We start from the raw sequence: 11,490 nt of genomic DNA, 5'->3' as shown, positions 1-11,490 counted from the left end.
AGGTCATTGGTTCTCTCCCAGTTAGGAAAATTGCCTTACATTACAGGTCTCCACCGTTGCCCATTCTTTTTACACTCAGAACCATTTACATGATTTTGAGGACTTGTAGGTCTCTTCATGAAAAGTAAAAAGGGCGTCCAGATGTGGATACTCGCTGTGCTTCTCAGGTAAATATGACTTTGGTAATAAATTAGGCTAATCAAAACATACTTTCATGTTACCAGGTTCGCAAAGCTTCAGCTTCTTGATGAGGAAGGCATGTGTTGTCCTTTTGGCCGCCAACTAGCGAACAGAAGACCTGGCCCTCCTGGCTGAAGAATGGAGTAAATGGGCCGATCAGCCTTCTTGCATGAAGCTTCACATTGAAGATGAAGACTATGAATTTAGTGGCCACTATAGGTTTTGCCAGCTGCACTTAACCCTGCACTTAACTGCTCCTGTATATTAGACCATGCACCTTGGGTTTCAAAAAAACATACAATCAGAATTGGAGATTACTTGCTCCCTCCACATGAAATATAACAGTAATGGAAAAAAAAAATTTTATGTTACATTTCCTTCTGTAATGGCACAAGTAAACAAAAAAACCAAGAGACTTTCAAGTAGACTTTTCTAACCCAATATACATTGGAGGTCTTTGGACTAATTATTTGCCAATTCAATGACTCTAAAGTAAACCCACCATAAATGTAAAAAATACATTAAACCATAATAAGGATACAAGTGAAAACACAAATCAGCTATAACATCAATAGTACTAACATTATTTAAGAGTACAATTTAACATGTTGACTGAGTTCTCCCATTGCTCAATGTGTAAATCAGTAGCCTGGCAGCAAGTAAACTTTTTTCAACAGTGTCTTCCTCTCCTGTGTAGGCATTTGAATGCTGTCCTTAAAATGCAACTGAACCTGAGACAAGAAAGGTTTTACACATATTAAATACAATTTTATACTATGTTTTCCTGATAAATATCACAGGAATTGTACTCAGAAATGTAATGTCTGTACAGTACAAACTAAAATTATAATATGCATTTTATGGTGAGAGTGAAATAATACATGCACTTTGCCGCCCCAAGCTCTTTTTTTTTTTTTAAAGCGAAAGAGAGAGAAAGGGGCGCAGAGTGGTTTTTGCTTACCAAGCTGTCAGTACCCGCTCGGCGCCCCTCTCTCTCTCCTCTGCTGCGAGTCTCCCTGTTCGGTCTCGGTGCCGGCTTGTAATGCTGAGTGCCGGAAGATTTCTGGTGTACTGCTGAAAGGTAAGTACCATGGGGGGGCGGCAGGGACGGAGGGAGAGGAAGGGTAGATAAGGGGGGGGGGCGGCATTTTAAAATTCGTCCCAGGCGGCATTTTGCCTTGGGCCGGCCCTGTATATTCCTGTACCCTTGTAGTGGCTAATGGGTCTTTCATCATCCAAAAAGTGGTAGGCAAGAAAGGCTTCCGAATTGTCAATTTACCCCATGACACTGTAAATATATAAAGATTTCAACTAAGGCTGCAACTAATGATTATTTTCATTAATCGGATAAAAAATAAATGTAAATTTTTAGTTTATTTAAAATAATTTAATAAACAAACAGGATGTTAAAAACAAACAGCAGAATCAAAAAACTTTGAGAAAAATGCATTCCTTGTTTTTGTTTCCCAACCTGCCACCCCCAGTTATGCACATCAGAGCCCAGATATGCCTTATACCCACCTGATATGCCTTATACCCCCTGATATGCCACTCTGCCCCCCGATATGCCACCCCCCCATATGCCATAGTGCCCGTCTGATATGCCTTATACCCCTTATATGCCACTGTGTCCCCCTGATATGCCTTATAACCCCCTATATGCCACTGTGCCCCCAGATATGACTCATACCACCAAATATGCCACTGTGCCCCCCCAAAATATGCCTTATACCCCTATAAAACCCTTAAAACCCTCATCTTATATTCGATAAAATCGATTCAACTAATCGATAACAAAATTCGTTGGCAACGATTTTCATTATCGATTATATCGATTAGTTGTTGCAGCCATAATTTCAACTTTTTAACGTTGGTTAGAACATATGGGATGCTAACATCTCCTGAATGAAAAGTGAGCACATAAATAAAACTTAAAAACAAAAAAAAAAAACATTTAAGTAAAACAACATTGATCCAATGGGAAAAAGTTAAATGCGAAAAGGTTACTTACATCACGGAAGATGTCCTCCAGTGAAGAGCAGTGAGCTTCTCTTTTGATGATTTCAATCAGTTGAGTGATGAACAGTGAACCAGTCATTTTGTTTCTCCAAGATACTGTGTCTGCAGGAAGAAGACACAGATTTTGCATTATCATATACTGACAGATTTTTTTAAAACATTTTTTTTTTTTTTTTTTTAATTCCATCAAATATGTATAAAGACAGTTTCTGCATATACAAACTCGATATCTGCATGTACACAAAATATGACCATTTCTGCCCAGAACAGAGTGTCAAAAATCTTCATCATACATTTGCACATACATTTATATAAATCTATTACCTTATTAAGAACCTTGGGACAGTACCTAGGATCAATGATCTTACCGGGGGGGGGGTGTATAGGAGGTATGGAACTGCCAAAAAACATCCATGTAGAAGAGTAAGATTATGCATTTACTGATATGTATTTATGAATGTGTTTGTGTATGTTAATTATATGTGAAACAATTGCAGACGACTGGTTTGAGAAAAACATTTTCAGGTAATGAAAGTTTGATGAAGCTTCAAAGCAATAGCGGGGTTGTTCAGGACATACCCCTGGTGAGAAGAGAATTGATAGGAGACAAAAGGACTGGAGGCAACAGGTAAAATAATGTCCTTGAAATTATGTTGTGAAAATGAGCAAGGCCTCAACATAAGGATATTCAGAATAGACTGAGCTGAACATCAGCAACTGAGAAAACATGTTCCTCAGTTAAACTGCTTACCCCGTGTTATGCTCAGGGGTGATGCAAGGATTTTTGCCACCTTAAGCAAAACCTCATTTTGCTGCGACCTGGGCTCTGTCTCCTGTATCCTGCTCCTTGGAGGCGGAGTTATGTGAGCTCATTATATAAATGACCCGTCCCCTCTGCATTAACTGCGCCTAAATCTCCAGTCCACCTCTGTTACCAAATGGAGGAGCTGGATTATATTCTATTATATATATATACAGTGAAGGAAAACAAATATTTGCTGCTTTTGTACGTTTGCCCACTGTCAAAGACATGATCAGTCTATAATTTTAATGATAGGTTTATTTGAACAGTGAGAGACAGAACAACAACAAAAAATGCAGAATAAGTTATAAATTGATTTGCATTTTACTCCGTGAAATAAGTATTTGATCCCCTATCAATCAGCAAGATGTCTGGCTCCCAGGTGTCTTTTATACAGGTAACGAGCTGAGATTAGAAGCACTCTCTTAAAGGTAGTGCTCCTACTCTCATCTTTTTTTTTTACCTGTATAAAAGACACCTGTCCACAGAGGCAATCAATCAGATTCCAAACTCTCCACCATGGCCAAGGCCAAAGAGCTGTCCAAGGATGTCAGGGACAAGATTGTAGACCTACACAAGTCTGGAATGGGCTACAAGACCATAGCCAAGCAGCTTGGTGAGAAGGTGACAACAGGTGACATTATTTGCAAATGGAAGAAACACAAAATAACTGTCAATCTCCCTCGGTCTGGGACTCCATGCAAGATCTCAGCTTGTGGAGTTTCAATAATCATGAGAACGGTGAGAAATCAGTCCAGAACTACACAGAAGGATCTTGTCAATGATATCAAGGCAGCTGGGACCATGGTCACCAAGAAAACAATTGGTAACACACTATGCTTAAGAAAGCACATGTACAGCCGGGCTGAAGTTTGCCAATGAATGAAAGTGTTGTGGTCAGATGAGTGTTGTGGTCAGATGAGACCACAATCAAGCTATCAACTCAACTCGCCGTGTTTGGAGGAGGAGGAATGCTGCCTATGACCCCAAGAACATCATCCCCACCATCAAACATAGAGGTGGAAACATTACGCTTTGGGAGTGTTTTTCTGCTAAGGGGACAGGACAACTTCACCACATCAAAAGGACGATGGATGGGGCCATGTACCGTCAAACCTTGGGTGAGAACCTCCTCCTCTCAGCCAGGGCATTTAAAATAGGGTCGTGGATGGGTATTCCAGCATGACAACGACCCAAAACACACGGCCAAGGCAAAAAAGTAGTGGCCTAGCCAGCCTCCAGACATTAATCCCATAGAATATCTTCGGAGGGAGCTGAAGGTTCGAGTTGCCAAACATCAGCCTCAAAACCTTAATGGCTTGGAGAGGATCTAGAGAGGAAAGAGTAGTGGGACAAAATCCCTCCTGAGATGTGTTCAAACTTGGTGGCCAATTACAAGAAACATCATCCAACAAGGGTTTTGCCACCCTAAATCATTTTTTGCAAATTAATTAATTTTATAATTTATTTGAAGTGCATTATTCTGGATTTTTTGTTGCTATTCTCTCTCTCACTGTTCAAATAAACCTACTACATAGACTGATCAGGTCTATGTCAGTGGGCAAACGTACAAAATCAGCAGGGGATCAAATATTTTTTTCCCTTCGCTGTGTGTATATATATATATATATATATATATATATATATATATATATATATATATATATTGCTGCTTTGGTAGTTTTGGGTGGCAGGACCCCCTCTCTCATTGTTGCGACACAGCAACCGCAGACAGGGATGGCCTTAGGTGCCCAGGCCCCCCATCATCACCCCCAGAGTGACTCTGTCCCCTCCTTCACTCTTTTGTTCCCTTATGTAATTCAAGTATAGATCAAATAAACATATGGAAACACATCATTGCAGGTATAGAGCAACTGAATAAGACATACAAGCCCTGGATGTGCAGGTGAAGAGTACAGGGTAACATAGCAGTGCAGGTATAGAGCAACTGAATAATATATAAACCTAGCTCTGCAGGTATAGATCAGCTGAAAACCACAAGCAAACTCAGCATTAAAGGTATAGATCAAATAAATATTGCATGGAAACCCTAAATTGCAGGCATAGATCATAGGTCACTCTTCCCAACAGCCAGCCCTGGCACCCATATTGCACACATAGGACTGCCCGTCCATTCTGCAGCAGCAGAGGTGCCCCCATGTAGATCTGCACCCTTGCCCTGTGCCTAACTTGCCTGCAGGTAGCGCTGGCCTTGGTTATGCTGTCTATTAGAATAGAGACATCTAAGATTCTGAAGAAGACATAGGAGTGTTATTATCTACTCAAAATCTATTCCAGAAATAATGTCATAAGTGCAATATTCTTTTTCTTTCATGTATTTTTGGACAGATCAGACAGAAAGTAAATTCTGTAAATACCCCATGCCTTTGGTGAAATAGATAGAAGCTTGGGTAACTCAGATTGGGTAACCAGGCAAGACAAGGTAGTTTCTAACATAGTTTATTTGCCAAGTATTGGATTTCTACATGTACCTGGGGTTGAAGAGCAGAAGCAGATAAAGTCAGATTCTTTCTGTACCATTACATCACTCTCAAACTCGCCACTGGGGTGATTTAGAATAGAGTCACTGGCCCATACGCACCCTTTCTCCACTGTAAGAAACAATATGACCATGATCCTGCATTATCATCAACAACTGCCCCCATACATGTATGCCATTACATAAATTACCATAAAAACATATAATTGCAAGCAGGGCCCTCTTTACCTAATGTATCGGTTTGTGTTAATGAGTCAGTTCTAGTTTTGTTATAGCTTTTAAATGTGTCTATTGTAAGTAGCTCTGCGTACATTCTTAGCGCTATGTAAATCAAAGATAATAAAAATTTGACGTCAGATAACCATTCGGCGAGACCTTCGTCTTTTCTTAGATTCAGGATAGCTTTATGTCTATTCCATGCATGTTTAACTTCCCTTACTGTATTAGCCTCTACCACTTCTAATGGGAGGCTGTTCCATTTATCTAACACCCTCTCTGTAACATAAGTACCTTATATTATTGTCATAGCTTTCGGTGAAACAAAAACATGTTTTCTGATTAGGCCTCTTCATAACATATCAATTTAGTTTTTCAAATAACTTCACTGAAAACCTTTTTGTTTTCTTAAAAAAAGTGAATTTCCTGCAACTTACCTCCACGACAAGCCTGGATAATGATGACCTTGGGTTTTCCCTGTAGTTTTGGACAGTTCACATTGTTGAAAATCTTAAAAATATCATCGGTCTTAAGAAGGTCAGATATCTGTCCATTTTGTTGTTTGTGATCACTGTTAACTCCACCAACACCATCTCTCACTCCATGAGACATGAGAACTATAAAGGTACTATCTGAATATTTATGTTCCTCCAGATCTGCAAATCTCTCCATGGCCTTCAGCATTTCCTGGCAGGTACATCAACGGCAAAATCAGGTAACAAAAAATGAGTACACAAGAGGACATAGTATATTATATATACATACTTATATGTTTAGTAATTACTTTAATTATTGTTTTCAGCTGAAACACATCAACGTGGAGAAAAGGGGCATAATTATCGATTGTTAGAAAAAGCTATGTTACAAAAAATGCTTTTAGTGATAACACAGTTAACAGTTTACTAGCGCACTCCATTACCTCTGATGTGAGATTTACTAAAGACGTAACTTGGTACCCAAAGACCTCTAGCAGGTTGGTCATCCCGGTCACATCATGCTCAGCTCCTGTGCGTTCTGGCATAGCTTTGAATTTTATATTGCAGATTATCAAAGCCTGACGCTTTCGTTGTCCACGAGGTAGCATGGGATACATCTAAGAAGACAAGTATGTGATTCAACTCTAAATGAAATGTTAAGAAAGTGATAGAAATTCATGAGAAATGTGTTTGGGTTACCACTATGAAAACTGATGGTCTCTTTGTAAGTGGATGGAAAGGTATCACAATGTGGTAGTGTGAATAGGTTTACTAAGCCAAGTGGAACACAAGGACCAATTATGCTTTAGAACACCAAGGGCATTTGATTCCAGTTGGAGACGTAGCATCCTATTAATCGGGGACCTAGAGTTACAGTACCTATAGTCATGGTTTATGGTACTACAAGATTAATAGCTAAAGTATTTGCCATTTTCCCTGCTCAATGCAATGGGTACCTGTACTTCGGAATGAGAGGTGCATGTTTTGTTATTACTCCGATTAAACAATGTATTCTGTTTGCCATATTTCTGTGTGGAGGATACAATGATCTATTGTATGGTGCGAGTCCACAAGGGCCAACATTGAAAGTCTGCCCAACATTTCTAATGGTATTAGTCAATGTATTAACAGAAATGTGTATATTTAGGATTTTTTATGCATGTGTGAAAAACCTAAGCCTTTCAGAATAATATCTCTAGCAGTTCTAAGAGGCCAGCTTGGGCACCCTTGGGTTACAAAGAAATCAATGTAAGTCATCGACAAACGCTGTGCTTATAATCTATTAAGATGTTGCTTTTTCAGTTATTCTAATAAGAGATTGTGTTCTGCTAAACCAAGGCCTAGGGTGACTTGGGCAACAGGTACAGGGACAGGAGCCAATGGAGAGCCCATAAATGGGCCATTTGAGAAGATCTCTGCTTGTGGTGTTCTGTTCGGTGTTGGTGCCTTTGTGCATGGCGAGCAGGTCCCGTAAGATTGCTTGTGGGCTATGTAAACTGGCCAGGGTCTGGCTCGGCTTTTCATAGTATGGCCATCTTTCCCACCTCTACAATAAAGGAAAGTACCTTAGAACCTTCTAACTTTAAAATTCTCTGTATTTCTTCCTCTGAGCATAAGGTAACTTTAGTGATTTCTAGGGAGAAAAGACACATCATTAGCTTTTTTCTTCTTACTCAATTTGATTGAGCTTCTTCTGGAAGAAGAAACATTGCTATTATAGTGAGATTGAGCAGCATACTATACAGGACCAGGTCGCCACTTTGAACAACAGAAAATCGCCCGGGTTGACTCTTTCTAATGCATAGTGATGTTGACATTATGTCAGCTGCAAACCCACCTGCTGACTCCCCCGTTTAGGAAATAAGTGTCTTTATTTCTACATTTACTATAACTTGTTAAGGAATATCCACAGGCAGTACTTTAATGCCACACCTAAAAACCTATTATATGATTTTAGTAATTGAAAGTAATCGCCCAAATCTTTTCTTAAAAGATAAGGTTTAAAAGTAAAACTAACAATACTTAACACACTTTAACCTGGTAGAACTAAGAGGTTTTGCTTTTGTGTTATTTTTTCCTGTGATTGTCCTAGAAGAATCTACTTAAATGATACTATTATAACAGGCAGTACAGGTAGTTCTCTGATATATTACAATGCAGTTATATGCAGATCTTCGAAGATTTTGTATGTCATTTTGCCCGAGAAAGTCATCCTGAGCGAGTTAAAATGTTGAATTTGGCATGATAAATTTCTCTTTGTGAAATATTTACTCTGCCTTATTTATTTTTTGTGTTCTTACAGGAATAATTGCTTGGAGTGTATCACACTAATTAAGAACAATCCTGAATGGATGTGCATGCATTGTAAAGTGTTATTTCAATTCTGAATAAAAAAAAATGTTTATTTTTCGTTCTAAAAGATCCATTAAAAGTGCTAGCAAAAGCTTCCCTCTTTGACCATCTGAAAAAATTCTAGTACCTGAATTGTTGGGTGTTTCTGCTGTCTTTTTGTCCGCATGACCTGAAACTATGAAATATATTTGGCGTGTTATTGGGAACATTCTTTTTTTAATAGAAATATTACCTAAGAAATAAACCAATAGTTGAATAAATGAAAAGACAGGACCATCACAATAACCAGACACCTACACAAAATCAAAGATTTATAATGAAATTAATGTCTCTGCAACCCCCAGCACAGACCTCTCCACTAAGGCTAGGTTTCCACTTGGGTTTTTGTCCCGCGTTTCTATGGAAATTGCTTTTTTTGACTTTAGGCAGTTTTTCCAGCCTTTACACGTTGGAATTTTCACCCAGCTAAAAGGGATTAGGATAAACAAGTATCTGCCCCCTCCTGATGTAATTTCCTTGGTAGAGTTCTACTTAAACGCCCCGGCGGACCCTTTTGTCTCTTTTCTGTGGTTTGTAAGGCATGCTTTATTCCGAATGTCTGCTCCTCTAGGAAGATTGGCCCCAAATGATGGTGCAAATTGTTTGCTGTTGCTTTTGGCACGCAGGATCCCGTTGGTTTGTTTGTAATGGCATGTTTGTTCCAAATGGTGTAGAATTCAATATGAACTTTGTTTTGTGTGAAACTGTTTGTTTCCAGCCTATTTCTAGTAGGACACACAGATACTGGGTCCATCCTCTGCATTGTAACTGTGGAAAAAACGCCATAAAAAACGCCAAGGCAATAAACCCACATGGCTTTTTCATGGCGTTTTTTCTCTCCCATTGACTTCTATTGGAGAAAAACGGCAAGATTTCCTTGCAAAAAACGCCAGAGTGTCAACATGCTGCGATTCTGAAAAACTGCCACAGAGCCCAAAAAAGCAGAAAAACGCCAAAGAGGACTGAAAAAACGCCGAACAGAAAAACGCCAAATGGATATGGCATTGTGCGATTTCCTATTGAAGAACAGCTAACATCTGGCTGCAGCGTTTTTTCACAAAAAAACGCCAGGTGGCGCTATTGGCGTTTTTATGGGCGTTTTTAGCAAAAAAAAAAAAAGTGGAAACCTAGCCTAAAGATGACCCTGGCTAGGACTTTGATGCCTCCCCTCATGCATGCACTGTCTTGCTAACACAGCAGAAACCAGCTGTTCCCACCATCTTGGGTTCCTGGACAAGTGCCTAGTTCACCAATATCGTATAGTCAGCCCAGTATGAAAGAGAAAACTCTGTCGCAGCACAAACCCTGAAAGCAAGAAGACTTTACAAGGTTCAGTGGTGGTATAGACAGAATAGATCTCAGGAAACGGTAGGTGGAGGAGTCCTGAAATTGAGTTGTTTATATGATATTGTGTTTACCTGTTATGTTCAGGTGATCACTGAGGTATGCATCCCTCTCTGACACTTTTTGGAGCAGGAAGTTGCAACAAAGGTCTCCCTTATTTTTCACCATGTCAACCATGGCACGGCATCTGTCCCCGCACACTGCATGTCTCTCCCGTACGTCTTCCACCTCTGAGGACTTGAAAAACTCAGCGTCCAGTAGGTCATCAAGTAGGCCGTCTATCAATGTTTTGTTACAACTTTTCACTAGCTGGCCTCTGACTCGTAGAAGTTCCTCTGTAAAAGATTACTAAACATTGGCTGTATGTGGCGAAAGGATTATTTACTTTCTACCAAGAGCCCAGCACACCTGGGTCTGTGAACACACTTATAGTGATGACTTCTCTCATATTCTTAATTCTTAATTTGTGGGTCTCAACAGATGTTAATAGCCAGAGGTTCTAACGCTAATGTGTTAAGTAAGGGGGAAAGGGGGCAACCCTGACATGTGACTTTGGAAATGTTAAATGTTTTGGATAAAATGTCATTAGTGAAGGAGAGCTATAGAGTGCTCTGGTAATTTGGTGAAAAGCAGAAATTTTAAAGTACTTTAAAAAGTAATGGCCAATGAAGTATGAGGAATGCCATCTCTTTATTGAACAATATTAACAAATATGGGGTTTAAACTTTATGGGACCTTCAAATGACATTAACAAATTTCCAGCTAGTACCGTATTTAGTGTAATTTTTATATCATTATTTAGTAGTTATATAGGTTAATAATTCAGGCAAACATCAGGAGTCTCCCCTGGATTTAGGATTTAGTCACCCTGGAGGCTGACTATTTGTGGTTTTACATTTTCATTAAATAACATTTGCAGATAGGGCAATTTGTCTCCTGCGAAGGTTTTATAACATAAATATAAATTAGAGAACCCATCTGGGCCAGGAGTGGGATTTTAGCCGATCTATTGCCTGTTATATCTTGTTGGTTTTTTTAATTAATACTATAGCTTCTTTTATTCGGAAGAAAAATAATTGTTAGGGCAAGAGATGATCATCTGATACTTGAGGGTCACGATTTTAAGTGTATTGGGAGAATTGTGAGAAAGTTGAAAGGGTAGTGTACACCAAAAATAGTTTACAAGCTGGAGTAGAAAGGGATAATACTAGGGTGACCACGTTATTATGCAGGACATTCACATGTAATCCGGGATGTTTCGCCAAGTATAAGCGACTGCCTTTTGTGAGTTTATACATCTCACATATTGAAGGACAGCACAACCATATACTGGCTAGCATAATCTGAAACATATATGCATCCAGGAAAAATGGTTTATGTTGTCATAATATTAGGTAATATAGTTATGGTATAACGCAATCTTACACACAATACAATAGCAAAGAGCAAGTAATCCTTTAAGTTTTACAATAGGTAGAATAAGGTCAGATTGGAAGGCTTCCACTTATCTACTACCCTCTCAGTAAAGTAATTACAGCGAAACCTCTGACCCTTTAGTTTTA

The 11,490-nt window shown here is 39.2% G+C and overlaps 1 protein-coding gene across 1 annotated transcript; it reads right to left on the bottom strand.

The window, feature by feature from the left end:
• Window positions 1-821: 821 nt before the first annotated feature.
• On the bottom strand, window positions 822-10,105 carry LOC149289723 (caspase-1-A-like). The gene is made up of 7 exons (XM_089490242.1): window positions 10,003-10,105; window positions 7,759-7,826; window positions 6,637-6,810; window positions 6,155-6,404; window positions 5,494-5,613; window positions 2,192-2,301; window positions 822-911 (listed from the first exon to the last, which is right to left on the bottom strand). Exons 1-7 carry the CDS (start codon window positions 10,103-10,105, stop codon window positions 822-824), a joined length of 915 nt encoding a protein of 304 aa, XP_089346368.1.
• Window positions 10,106-11,490: the final 1,385 nt, after the last annotated feature.

Source organism: Sceloporus occidentalis, unplaced genomic scaffold (assembly GCF_023333645.1).
Source record: "Sceloporus occidentalis isolate IW3139 unplaced genomic scaffold, rSceOcc1.0.p SCAF_43, whole genome shotgun sequence".
Lineage (NCBI taxonomy): Eukaryota > Metazoa > Chordata > Lepidosauria > Squamata > Phrynosomatidae > Sceloporus > Sceloporus occidentalis.
Note: the sequence above shows the minus strand (reverse complement) of the source record. Positions and strands in the feature narration are given on the sequence as shown.

Coding starts and splice junctions, on each gene's coding strand:
- LOC149289723 (XM_089490242.1), bottom strand. CDS start 10,105: ATGGTTGACATGGTGAAAAATAAGGGAGACCTTTGTTGCAACTTCCTG. Junction 6,405..6,636: donor TAGTAAATCTCACATCAGAG/GTAATGGAGTGC, acceptor TGTACCTGCCAG/GAAATGCTGAAGGCCATGGA. Junction 2,302..5,493: donor CTTCTGCTCTTCAACCCCAG/GTACATGTAGAA, acceptor TTCTTCCTGCAG/ACACAGTATCTTGGAGAAAC.